Consider the following 14298-nt stretch of genomic DNA (forward strand, 5'->3'; position numbering starts at 1 on the left):
AGAAAATAAAAAGAAAATAAGTTAGTAAGCGACGAGAAAGAAAAAATAATTAAGGCCAAAGTTTTGATTAGAAAAAAAAAATGTTCAGTTAAAATCTTAGTTTAGCTAATTTTTTTTAGTTAAAAACTAAAAGTTAAAAATTTTTTTTTACATTTTCAACACGTGGTAATAGTAGTGGTTGAATTGAATGTCTCTGTTTTCTGATCATGTGATATCAACAACTTTGAGCACCAAAAAATGATGCAATCAAGAACTATTTAGAAATAATTTATTTAAATTGTTGTCATGAAGTTAGCTATCAATGAGGAATCGTTTTGATTCTTTAAATTGATTTTATCAATAAGTAATGGGTAAATATCAGGACAATTGATTTAATAATTATCATAAAGATTCCAAAAATATTTTCAATTTGATAATCACTTTTTGTTGAATGGATAACTTGAGGCAACTGCGAAACAGTTAACTTAAGAAAGCTTTCCATAATTGTCACTTCTGCAGAGTTGTGGATGCAGCTTTTAAACACCTCCAATATACTAAGTTGATTCAGTTCATATAAGGATATAATAAGCTAGTCAAGATTTAAGTAAAAAAAAAATAAAGTTTCCCTTTCACACCTATAGGGCAGATGATGTAAAGGTCATCTATTTCTGTGGCTCATGGCAAACAAGGTGGCCAGCACAACGACCAACCGCCTTTACTCTTCCCTAACTAATGTCAGGTACCCATTCTTTTTTTAGACCTCATAATGGATGAAGAGAATTCAGAACAAACTTTGCTCAAACATAGTTAATGAACTGAATGACCCTGATGGTATGCATAAACAAACAATAAGGAAAAGTTTGCAAAGCATAAAATAAGTGCTTCCACAACAGTTGAAACAATATGGAAGGTTATTGGACTTGGGGGAAACAAGTTAATGAGGATCTGGAAAGGAACCAGTAAGTAAATAACTACTTTTGCAAGTCATTTCATTGTTATGATAGTTTAAGCTTCCATTCCTAACTGGTGACAACAAAACAAAAAGAGCAAGTCAAGTTTTAGTTTGTTACACCTCCCATTGGGCAAGAAGAATGTTAATTTCTCTGTAATAGAGTAATATGACATCTCTGTATTCTCCAATCTGTGCTGTCATATAGAGTAATATGACATCTCTGTATTCTCCAATCTGTGCTGGTATCATTATGACAGATTTTAACAAACAGGTAGAAAGCATGTCTAAATGTATTCAATTGCTTTAAATTTAATGGTAGTGTTAACTGCAAAATTCACAATGGAGTTCCTTCAGATATTTTGTTAACAGTAACTGTGTTATGTTTTATATAGGATGTAATGTTTAACATCAATGACCACAGACCTAGCTCTAGAAATTAGCCAAACTCTAAAACATATTGCTAATTGGATGTTTAAAATCATCTGGTTTTGTAATTGACATTTATAACACTTTTACTTAACACATTTCAATTGATAAGGAAAAGTATGGTCTTAAAAATCAATGCACAACATCATTGTGCCTAAACTACGCCCTGCAGTTCATATCCAGCCAGTGCTACCCTGTCCCCTTCAAAGCTCCTACCCATCATGCACAATAAAGCTGCAGAGGCTCAATTCCAAAAAATGTTGGGGGACCACTGCACAACATCATCAATTATTTCTTGGGGTGTGGCTACAATATTTTGAACTTTTATCCAAAAATTTTACCAATTAAAATTTGGGTGGTTAAAATATCTGTTCCAATCAATTTTTTAAAACTTGAGTAATGAAGCTATTTTTATAGGTTTTTATTCATAATTTTTTTTTTTTTGTATTCCAAATAGAATTGAAATAAAATGCAACCTTCATAGTTCTGAAAAAAAATATATTCTTCAATATTTCATGGGACATCTTGGACTAGCCTGATACATAATATCTAATGTTTAATGTATTTGGACGTATAAGAAAAAACCTCTGTCATAATTTATAAGAATACCCAAAAGTCTTTCAGTTTTAGCTAATTAGCAAGTATAAATGAAAGCCATTGAATAAAAGAATTAATTAAGAGGCCTTTCAGATGTTTAGTCTTTTCTATACTTTACAAATTCAGACTTCTTTGTACAGCAACAAAATCAAAGTCCTTTGATAAAATAATTGATAAGTTCTGATGTTGCCAAGAGGTTTGTCTCCTCTATGAAAGTAATTTAAAAACAAAAACCTCTTGATTTGGCAATAAAATAAAAGTTATTTAATAAGGAGTTTGTTGATGTGAAAAGTTTTGTTTTTACCTTTAAAAAAAAAAGAAAAACACAAAACTCTTGATAAAACAAAAAAAAAATATTTTAATGTAAAAAAATGTAAATATTTGAGCATTAAATTTTTTTTCTAAATATGAAATAACATATAATTTAACCTTGACCCTTGCATCATCCAGGCTCATAAGGTTCATCTTTATCCAATGAAAATAGGGCAGATTTAGGTGTCTGCTGTGGATGAAAAATGCATTTTGTTAAGTTTCAATATACATTTATATACATTGGAGTCAAGGACTGTAGCCTATTGGAGTCATGCAAAGTAAACCAGTGAAGTCAAGGAATGTAGCCTATTGGAATCATGCAGAGTAAACCAGTGGAGTCAAGGACTGTAGCAAAGCATGTCCTTTGGCTACTTATAACAAATGGGCCCCTTCTGGAGAGCTGTGCACTATGTATATGGTATGACCAATCTTTGTGGAACCTTCAGACAGCCCACATCTCTCCGCTAGGAGAAATCCTTCCTAACAATCAATGGGACAATGGAGATGCCTTTGGTAAAGGACCTTTTTCAATGGTGAGTTTGAGTAACTACTTGAGGAATATTCAGTACTATGAAATATTTAAAAAAAATATCTTATATATTTCTTTTCAGGAAGAGTAAATAAATTCTGAAAATCATTGTGAAAAGTAAAAGAGGCGGTTTGGTTCTCGTGATTACATATAGAGAAGAATTTAAATTTAAATTTTTTCTCTGTACACATTTACACCTCTCATTTGTGTGGCAGAATAAATTACAACAATTACCGTATTCTATTATAAATCAGAGACAAATAGACTGTTAGCTTATGATGGGAGATGCTGTTACCACATCTTTGAATTAAAATAGATCTTAACAGAATAAAACATTTACAATAACCTGCAAACAAAGAGAAAAGACATCTATTTAATTTTCAAAAAGTCGAAAATAAAAGCCCTAAATAGACTTAACTGCTGAGCAAATACCCACTTCTACAGTCCAAAGAAAGTCCTAGAATCCTTTAACTCAATAGCTCCTATTTCTGGTTAGGAAAGGGTTAGCGCCTAGGAAGGGTTAGGAAAAACCTTTCCAAGGCCCTATACAAAGAGGGATAACTCCCAAATTTAAAAAATCCTAAAAAATAAATATTTTGAAAAAAATAATAAAATTTAAGATCTAATACTAATAAATAAACAAACAACTTTAAATAGAACGATATGTCTAGTTTCAAAACATATATACTTTAAAACCTTTACAATATAAAAAAGCTTCAAAAATACTCATTTTCCCAGGTGGGTGCTTATACACTGGGGCTATGGGCCTGTTCGTTTGAAAAAATATTTAAGCAATAATAATAATAATAATAATAATAATAATAATCTTTATTATCCGTAAGGAAATTTGTCTTACAATTTGTGCATTACACCAAACAAAACAATTTTACTAAAACTAGATCTGGTAATCTCCACAATGATTTTTAATCACCTTTGCAATGAGACTAGAAGAAATATATTTTAAAAGTTTAAAGCAAGTATATTGAAAAGGGGGATTTTAGAAACGTTCTACAATGATTTAGGACAAAAACGAGAAAACCTTTCTGACTGCAGAAGGAGCTAATGAGTTAAATAAAAATTGCAATATAATCTCTTAATCCTTACATTTAGTGTCTCTAATGGGGGTAAAATGAATGACTGCCTGGTTGTGTGGTTCCTGGTTTGAAACCTGACTGCCACTCTATGAGGTAGTAGGCTAGAACGTAATCTTCATGTCTGAAGGAGCATCAGAAAACTTAAGCTTCCATTTTAGGTTTTACCTTTTTTTTTCCTCCCAAAAATATTGTCAAGTGATCCAAGAAATGAAAACTTTCTTAATACAAAGTAGACCAATACCTGTCTATTACTTTTGACTAGAACTGCTTCTCTGCTTGGACCCTGTCCTCCAACTGGTTTCTGCAGGATCACTCTCATGTGTGGTACATGTGACCAGGCTTTACCCAGTGCTGGTTTCTTCTTACCACCATTGAAAGAAGATGTCAGATAGTTGGTGACCTAAAAGTTTATCAGTTACAGACTTCATAACATAGACTTCATATAATATCATAGGCTTTTTTTTCCTATCTTAGACTTGATAACATATAAACTTCCAATCAAATCATAAGCTTCATGTCATTGACTTCATATCATATTTTTACATTGTTCATCTCATATCATAGACTGCATATAATACCACAAGTTTTGTATCATATCATAGGAATCTTATCATATCACTTCATATCATATCCAAGACTTCATAAATAAATAAATTATAGCTTTTATATAGCACTACTTTCATGCTTACAGCATGCTCAGAGCGCTATGGTCCAATCTCATTTGTGGACTAGTGGGGGGAGGGGGGTCTGGTAGAAGGTGTTCCGTGCTGCCTTTAGGCACTCAGTAAGCATAACTGTGCTCAAGTCGGGTGTCGAACCTCTAGCCACCTTCATAGGTAACCAAGTTCAAGCGTACTTAGCCTCTTCATACTGTATCATAGTATTAATATCATATCTTGGACTTTTTCTATCATAGGCTTCATATTATACCATGAAGTTTATAATATATATCATGGAATTTCAGATGTAAATATAAATCATATCATAGAAATAGTATACTGGTAATTGTAGTAACTTATTTTAACATAAGAAACTGAAATGTAAATAATTTTTAAGAAACTGCTTTTGTTGGTGGAAGGGATTATCTTTTTCTAATTTTTCTCACTAAGATTTTAGTAACATTCTTATGAATTTGTAAAAATTCCTTTTAATTAGCATTATACCAGTACTTCATTTGATTTCTAGAAATTATTTCACTATAATGGTAAAAAAAAAGCCTATGTGGCTAGACAAAATGAGTCTGTTTGAAAACTATTGTTGTTGTTATACAACTTTGAAAAACAGAAATAAAAACTTGTTTTTTTTTTTGCTGCAAACAAATGCAAACATGTATACATCTTTTGTTTTTTGTTTAAGTGTTGAGGGTGCATGACAAGGTTGATTAGAGTGTCCAGCAAATTTAAAGACAAAGTTCAAAAATTAAATCTCTAATTAATAAAATCTCTAAAAGGGAGTTTATACAAGATTTTTAAAGGATTTAATAATCCTAAAAACTATTTAAAGTATTTTATATGGATATTTCCTTTAATTGAATTAGTAAATAATAACTAAGAAAACACACTTACCAAAACAGCCAAGGAATAATGTGTGGCAAGCTGTTTTAATTTTAATCCTAACTGGCATATAAGACCTTGACCTTGAAACACGAGAAAGCAAAAAGAAAATGACAATGAAGCAAGCTAAAAAAAATGTTTTAGGATGAAAATTAATAAACCATTCAATAAGTTATAACTTTAATAATGTAATATAAAAAAAAACAATAGACAAAAAAAATACAAATGTATATAAAAAACTTACAAAAACTTATGTTTCCTCCCATGATTGGATAAATGAGAGAAGCCAAACTGTCAACTATTAGTAACTTTAAATCAGGATACTTTACAGGAGTCTGAAAGTTACAGTCAATAGGGCATGTGTGTAAGCAACACCAATCAGTCTAAGTAATCCTTAACTATTGGAGACTTTCACGATAAACTAAATTTCAAGGACGCTAAATTGAATGCAACTTTTGCCAACTAAATAAAAGAAAGAATCGAAAACTCATTTTAAACAATGCCTCAATGCATAGCAGTTGATCTTCACATCAGCCCCTCTTTATTTCTGCTAGGTAGTTCCACGTTTGTTTATAAATAAGTTTTAAGTCACAAAGTGAAAGTCTAATGCATCCTCCTTATTGAAATGATTTTGTGCTGCAAACTGAAGAGCTTAGAACATTGGATTCTGCAGTGCTAAAAAGTGCACAAAAATTATTTTAAACCTTTTCAACAAAAAAAAAAACTAGCTTATCAACCCTTCCTTTATTTTGTACATCTGATACACCAAAGAACTAGATTTTAGAGTTTTTTTCCCTGCTATGTATGAAAATCTCCAATATATGCCTAAACAACACTGATCTATATAAGTCAAAGCAATCCTTAAGTAACTATACAACACTGATCTATATAAGTCAAAGCAATCCTTAAGTAACTATATATAGAGTCCAAAGAAATCCACTCTCAAGTCTAACCAACAATTATCTATTTTAATGCTTAATGACTGTGAAACAATATTTTTATTGCAGGCTTTCTACCTGTTGGTTTAAATCTGTCATAATGGCATCCAGTGCAGAAAATAAATCATAGATGTCAAACACTTGGGTGTACTTGACCTTCTGAAGTTTTGACCTAATTAAGTCATCACTCAACTGAAAAATAGATGTAGACAATTTTAACTTTTTTTTATGTAAGTTGACTTTTAAATTAATCAACCAGAATCATGCAGAACACTATTTTCATTATAATAACCCAGTACAACAGGTTTTAACTAGAGCTCACATCAGGTCTGATCTTAGTGCCTCAGCAAGTAGAGACCCATATTATATCTTAATAACAGAAACTCCAAAAATTCTCTATTTAAAAAAAAATAATCTTGATGTAATCTAATTTGGAGATTCTTTCTAGAAATTTTATTTTCAGAAATCCATTAATGTTCAGATACGAGGCCATGAGTGATTGGTCAACATATGTGAGCAGACCAGCAAGATGAAGGATGGCTATTTGAGAGCCCACTTCATGCAGAAAACCTGTTGTATGATAAGGTGATCTTTTTGAAGCAACTGGCTGCAAGCTTTTGGATGACTCTTTATTAGAGAGATTTGTGTTTGTAGAGTCAGTTCAGTGCAGTACAGTAGAGTTCAGCATGGTCTACTACACTACAGTCACAGTTCATCAATAGTTAATTGATTTGGTCATAGATTTGTACAGTGTTCATTTGTTACCTCATATAGTTAATAAAGTTATATGCAATTTGAATTCAAGCTATCAAATCCTTTAAGTTGATTGTTTCTGTGCATATAGTTAATAAAGTTATATGCAATTTGAATTCAAGTTATCAAATCCTTTAAGTTGACTGTTTCTGTTTTCTCTACATGTAGCTTAAAAAACAAAGGAGAGAGATGCAACAAAAGCTAACATTGCAAAAAAATCATGGACATGAAATCATGACTATAGGGAACAGAAAGATTCATTAGATTTGATGCCCAAAGGGAACCAAGTTCCTGAACAAAATGAAGGAGGCTTGTTTTTCTATTTTGTCTTGTTTTACATGTTTTATTTTACATGTTTTGGATGTTCCTTAGAATTAACGATTATTACAAAATCCCACAGGACTGTGTGGATGTCAGCAAGCAGGGTTCAAACTAGGACCATCAAAACAACAGTTCAGAGCACATACCACAAATTAGAGACAGCCATTGTATAATCTTGAGACAAAAATAAACTACATATTGGTAAATAAGTATTGTGTTGAATCATTTCAAGCAATAAATTTATTTGCTAATAATTTAATATTGCTGCATGAAAAAAAGATTATCGAATAGTATTTACATCCCTGATGTATTTATTTCCAATTATCTTCACTGAAGTAATGTATTTAAAAAAATCTTTGGGTGCAAAAAATTCTATAATTTGGATATACGTTTTCAACTTGACTGCCTTCATATGATATTGACAAATAGTTAATAAGTAAACTTACACTCTGTCCTGGCCCAATGTTTTTGGACATTATGTCTTTCAAATAGCCAGCACTGAATGAGGAGGATGAGTCAATATAAACAACAGAATGGTCCCCAACCAGAACAGTCATGGCAGCACACCATAGACAGATCTGCAGTGAAACCAACAAACTAGTGATTAAAAAAAGGAAAATCACTTAACATTACAAATTAATTCAATAAATAATTAATCTTATTTTGTATAACTGGTTTTAATAATAAAATCAAACTTCATTATACAAGATTGTATCACTTGACTGCACTTATCCAGTAAACTGTTTAAGTATGTGAGAAAAGATTTTTAAAAATGTTACACTCTAAATCTAGACAACTAGCACAACTTTGGGGGTGGGGGGGGGGGACCTTGAAGATTATTGTTGAACAGGTGAACAAATATTCCAAAGACTATTTTGAAATATCTCAAAAGATTTTCAAGGGAGACTATAAAAAGTGAAATGATGGGATACATTGTTTATTACAGGTTCATTGGAAGTTCATCCAGGCTCACTGTTACTATTAATGTCATACTTTCAGTCAAGCTACCTTATTGTTCTGATATTTATAAGATTAGTTTAGGATGGCTGCCTGGTCAGGTGGTATGTGCGCTGGACAGTCGTTTGATGGTCCCAGGCTCAAACCCTACCCACCTCCACCTCCCGACGTCCTGCGAAAGGTTTGGACTAAGGTGTAATAATCTTCAATTCTGAAGGAACATATAAAACAAAAACAATTGTGGTATTATTTGAGGTAATAAATTTAATTCTTGAGTGAATGATTGAGTTTGAAAGTATTTAACTTCAAAATCAACTTAATGCTGTGTCACTTCAGTGTCTTTTTTTTTAAAACTTGCAAGTGTGTGGGAAATCTGAGAGACAGAACCAAATGAATAAAATGAACATCTCAACTCTCAAACAAAAACCACTAGACAAATACAGTTGTATTGAAGTTTCAGTTATTTCCAAGTTGGGTTTTTTTCAAGTTCAGTCATAATTCTAATGCTTTTGCTGATCAATAGGTTGATGTAGTTCATTCATAACAAGGTTTCAGATAAATAAGCTTGGCCTCCTGAAATACTTAAATGTACCATTTCTCTTGTTCATATACAACAGAGGTCCCATAAGTGTCTTAACATTTTGAACCTCCATATACATCAGGCAGTATGAAATCCTTCTAGAAGTGCAAGTACATCTAGAGAAATAATAACTGGGCGTGATCAGAATTCCTAACACACAATTTTTCTGATGTTTCACCAGTCAAACCACATAAGCTTACTGAGAAATTTAGGATACTTGTAAAACTATTCTGTGCTAAACAGAAGCAATGTCAAAAAAACATTTGTATACAAGTTTAATGCAGCTCAATATCTTAACTTATATAATACAGACGTTACTTCAAAAAAGAAGATGATTACGTCCTACGCGTCATGCATTTAGTCATGCATATTAACCAATGACTTAAATTCTGCCAAGTCACTGGTTTTCCTGGCTAGCTTAGGCAACCCATTCCATGCTCTAATAGCACTAGGGAAGAAGGAGTATTTGTACAAATTTGTCCTAGCCTATGGGACAAGGAATGTGCCTTTATCTTTGTGTCTTTCAGAGTATTTTATTAAATTTTGTTTTTGTATTTGAAGATTATGGTTCAGTGTTTTATGTATAATTGCTACTTTACTTTTGAGTCTTCTGTCCTGAAGGCTTTCTAAATTTAGTGATTTTACTAAAGGTGTTACTCTAGTCAAATGTGAATATTCGTTTGTTATGAATCTCACTGCTCTATTTTGTGTCTGTTCCAGTTTCTTAATGTTTTCTTGAGTTGAGGGGTATAGTAGCAGAGTATCAATGTAACTGAGAAGAGCCTAATAATTATAGCTAAAGTAAAGCAACATTTAATTAATGTCTGTTTTCAATACAACATGAGTAAAAAGTATGTTTTACAAGCCGCAAAGTAAAATATGTAAAATGTTGATTGCACATTGCAAATAGTGAAATTGAACTACTTAATATTACTGCGCATGTTGGAAATAACAAAGTAATTAAGCCGTTCCTTTGAAATGCAACATATTGGGTTTGATCATGTATGAACTAAACAATTTTAAGTTGTCTTTTTCTGTTACATTTCATGTTTCTGATTTTCCTTTAGAATTGATGATTATTCATCCTAGACTAAATCTGGAAGGCAGCAGTCCAGAGCACATGTCATATAACCAGGCCAGCCTTCCTGCTTTGTTGTTTATTTATAAAATATATTTAAATAGCTAACGCCATAGACAAGAAAACACAATGCACCTTAGTTTTACCAGATACACTGTCACCAGCCAGTTCAGTTAGCTCCCCTGTGTAGAGACCTCCATCAAGCAAGTCATCAAGACTGAGAAGAAATTTAAAATTAACTCATAATTAAGGTATTGAAATAAATAAATAAAACTAACTGTCACGTAGCAGACTAGGCGAGTTTATTTTATTCTACCAGGACGTCAATTAACAAATCCTACCCATCCTCCAACAGCTCAGTATTGAACATCTCCTTTCCTGGAATTGTTTATTTCATCACCGTAAAAGGCAATCATAGCAAGAGATGTAATACAGCTTAACGAGCAGACAGCCGGTGGTGTCATTTTGATCATGTTATTGGGAGGGGTTTTGCCCAGGGTCTTGTTTGAGGTGGGCTAAGCGCAGGTCAGTTGTAGACAGGATTTCGTAGAGAAAGGTTGTGGACTAAGAGTTGGTAGATGGAACTTAGAGAGACACGTGGCATGATTTTCAGTTGTAGAATATATTTGTTTGAATCTATTTGATAACGAGCTTGGAAGAAGATATTCAATTGATACAGTTTCATTGGTACACTTTGTACATTGTGAGTGATTCCTAGTTCCTGAATTTAAGTTTTGTTTTTTGAATAAAAGGACCTTCATTATTTGAATTTCTAAAGATATTTAGATCTATAAGTCTATATCTATATCAGAATCCCTGGCATCACATGAACATCTTATGACAAATTGACACCTCAAGAGCCTGTGACACTAACATTTCCTCTACATTTCAGAGTCAAATAAAAGTTTAGCTGAGGTTACTGGAAATAATTTTAATGGCATTGTAATTTTTTTTAAAATTGGAAACCACTGTACACCATTATTTTTTATTTTTTTTTAAAAAGATACTAAACACCAAATGACCAAAAGATCAATCTTACTCTAATATAGATGTTCTTGCACTATATTGTCTAAACATAGTTCAACTTCTCTTTTTTTTAATGGTATGGAATGTTGGAAAGCCAAAAAAAGTGCTAACAATGCTTGAATATCATCTTGCTGCCAAATACTATATTTAACATCTAAAAAGAAGTCTTTAAATCAACCAAATAAAAAATTTTAAGCTTGTTTCAAATCCTGAATTGTCAGTCAGGACTTAATTATCTCAGTCGAAGATGTGCACCAGATGAACAGGATTATCCATGTAAAACGGAACAACAACTGTAAGTTAATTTTTTTTTCCAATTTATATTTAAAATTGTTTACCTCAGTCTAAAAGATTATGAAGGAACTTAATCACAACTTTTTTGAAACCTTCATCTGTCCTAATGCAGGGATGAAAATATTTGTTTTCAACATATTAGAACTTATCTTCAATTATTTCATTTTTAGATTCTAAGTTACTGAATTTACCCTCTATTTCAGCATGAGTTTATTATTGTTTTCTTCTTCCTCTCAGTGTTATAATACTGATAAGAGATGACACACAAACTACTTTCTGTACCTTTGACAGCCAGTGGAAAGAATCATCAGAGATGCTATTGCTTTTTCATACAAACATGAGGCAAGTGTTGGATATGCTGAATGTTCTGCCAGCAGAACTCTTTGAATTGAGCAGAGATCCTATATAGAAACAAATAGATATCACATCTTAAAACATTTAGGTACCAGTAACTTTAAATTATAGTAAGCTAACATTACACATTGGCTATGAACAGGGAGGATCTAGATCTAGATCAGCATTTTTTAAATGGAGGCAGGGGCAGTAAAGGTAGTCTTTTTCTTTTCCAAGGACTAAAACTCTGCTGTACTAGCGCTGTCGTTATAAATACATATTTGAATACTGATCAAGTAAAAACAACATTAGTTCCAATGTTTAGAAATGAAATAAGGTAAATTAAGAGAAAATATTTCCTCTTCTAAACAGAACCTTCTAAATGTTTTCGCAAGAGGCATCTACAACAAGAAGAAAACTTGTCATATGTCTCCCCCAAATCACACCTGCCCGTCTTTGTCATGTCAAAATGTTTGAATTTCTCTCAAATTCTGTACCATCATTCTATTGACCTTTTTTTAGATGAATATAATAACGCTAATAACATCTTGCTAAACACAAAATGATCTTGCAAAGATCAGTCTTACTATAATATTGATGTTCTTGCACTATATTGTCTGTAGATATTATGCATGAAATCATAATTCAGCTACTTTTTAAAACTCATTTGAATGTATCATGTATGTATGGACGGCTACCTGGTCATGCTGCATGTGCATTGGACTTTCATTTGATTGTCTCAATTGTCCCAGGTTTATACCCTGACCCCTGCCACCTCCAGTGATCCTAGAGTAGTGCTGTATGTGCGTTGGACTTTTCATTCGGTCGTCTCAATGGTCCCAGGTTTATACCCTGACCCCTGCCACCTCCAGTGGTCCTGGAGTAGGATGCAGATTATGTTAAACTCTGAAGGGACATTTGAAACATGTACAAAACAAAGCATCATTGCTCGGATCTGCATTTTCTGCAGCTCAGCATAAAATTGCATGTCGCTAGGATTCTGTAGGGGTTGAGTGTTAAGAAAAGCGAGTGTGTGTTTCTATGGTGAAGGTGAGAAGAGGTTAGTTATTGGTTGTGAATGATGCAAGAAAGATAAGTGGCATTGTTGTCAGTGGTCTTAGGCAGGGGAGACGATTCAAGTACGATAGCCTGAAAAGATGTGTTTTTGTAGTGAGTCAGAATTTTTTCAGAATGCCATTTTATATTATTACTACAGTCTACTACATTTATTTCATTTTATCTCAAGTTGAATTTATTTATATTAAAATAAAAGTTCTATTTAGTTTTGTTCACAAAAGAAGTTATTCAAGCTATTTCAAAGTTTATAAGTTAAGATAGTATACAGCGTTTTAGTTGTCTACCAGCAGTTTTGTCCTACAAGTCAACGACCATCCACAACATGAAGTTCTGTGGGGAAGGGGGACAAGTCAAATGTAATTTGTTCCTTGTGGTGGGGATGGGGACACAAGTAAAAGGCCGAGAAACACTGAACTAGATCATTTAAATCTTCCTAATCAAAATTAGTACAATCTAGATCCATGGTATTATGTAAGATCTAGATCTTATTGATTTACTTTACTTTATAGGGAATAAGAGTTTCTTGAGATAGAACTTCAATATCTTTGACTTTGACGATGAAATCAGTCGCAGTTTTTACACCATGAGCCCTAAGTTTATCCAGTGCGCTAGAAGTTAAAGCTGTACATAGTCCCGCTTGCAAGGTCATGGCTTGCGACTAAGTTTAATCTCGTCCTTGGATCTAGATCTAGATTTGATCAAGATTCTAGATAAATTCTCTGTCTACTACACTAGATTACATGGGCCATAGATTAGATTTTTCTAAATTTTTGTTTGTCGTATCTTATAGAAAATAATCGCAGTTTTTAATGTAAAGGGTTATAACTCTAACAAAACTTTAAGCAAGGAAACGGCCTTTATTTGACCTGATCTAAGAAGAACACTAGACTCCAGATCTAACTAGACAGAAATCATGTCGTTCTCAAACGTCTCTAAAACTGTATATAATGCCATCTTTAAAAGAACCTCAACGTTTGTCCTTGCTGCTGTCATTTTAGCTTATCCATTTGAAAGAGCTTTCAATTCGATAACGGAAAGCTATTTTCGGCAAATAAACAAAGGCGTAAGTACTCACTAAATTGATTAAAATTGACTAAAAGTTAAAAGTAACACTAAAAGTACTAAAACTACTAAAAGCAAAAGTTTAAAAAGTAAAGTCAGTAGTACGTAATGAGTAAAGTAGGTCCAGTGACTAATCCGTAGTCGGCGCTAGTTAATTTTTTAAGTAATAAAAATAAATACTTAGATCTAGATATAAGTCTACTAATTAATAATCAGTACGACAGTACATTAGCCCACGAGTGGCACGAGACTACTGAGTAGGTCAGTACTCACTCAGTAGGCTACGTTAGTAGGGGATCTATCTAGATCTATTCTAGCAGGTCTATATATTTTATTTAGAACTAGAATCTAGATTGACTAGTGTCTAGGTGATGGCTACCTTGTCATGCGGTTTGCGTGCTGGACTGTCGTTTGGATTTATCTATGGTCCTGGTCCT

At 32.6% G+C, this 14298-nt stretch overlaps 1 protein-coding gene across 3 annotated transcripts; it reads right to left on the minus strand.

The window, feature by feature from the left end:
* Positions 1-2288: 2288 nt before the first annotated feature.
* LOC106069704 (DNA repair protein RAD51 homolog 4-like) lies at positions 2289-13856 on the minus strand. 3 transcript variants are annotated; one of them, XM_056006851.1, is made up of 9 exons: positions 13302-13856; positions 11672-11790; positions 10205-10286; positions 7901-8032; positions 6459-6572; positions 5687-5777; positions 5455-5525; positions 4131-4289; positions 2289-2453 (listed from the first exon to the last, which is right to left on the minus strand). In XM_056006851.1, the coding sequence occupies exons 1-9, from the start codon at positions 13446-13448 to the stop codon at positions 2397-2399; spliced, it is 972 nt and encodes a 323-aa protein (XP_055862826.1). In that variant the 5' UTR covers positions 13449-13856; the 3' UTR covers positions 2289-2396. The 3 variants fall into 3 exon arrangements, with proteins under 3 accessions (XP_055862826.1, XP_055862825.1, XP_055862827.1); XM_056006850.1 differs by having other exon boundaries at positions 2289-2456; XM_056006852.1 differs by lacking the exon at positions 7901-8032 and having other exon boundaries at positions 2289-2456.
* Between the last annotated feature and the right edge of the window lie 442 nt (positions 13857-14298).

The sequence above is a fragment of the Biomphalaria glabrata genome, chromosome 12, assembly GCF_947242115.1.
Source record: "Biomphalaria glabrata chromosome 12, xgBioGlab47.1, whole genome shotgun sequence".
NCBI classification, from domain to species: domain Eukaryota; kingdom Metazoa; phylum Mollusca; class Gastropoda; family Planorbidae; genus Biomphalaria; species Biomphalaria glabrata.

Coding starts and splice junctions, on each gene's coding strand:
- LOC106069704 (XM_056006850.1), bottom strand. CDS start 13,448: ATGACCTTGCAAGCGGGACTATGTACAGCTTTAACTTCTAGCGCACTG. Junction 10,287..11,671: donor CTTTCCACTGGCTGTCAAAG/GTACAGAAAGTA, acceptor ATTTCTTCTCAG/TCTTGATGACTTGCTTGATG. Junction 5,778..6,458: donor TGACAGATTTAAACCAACAG/GTAGAAAGCCTG, acceptor TGTAACTTTCAG/ACTCCTGTAAAGTATCCTGA.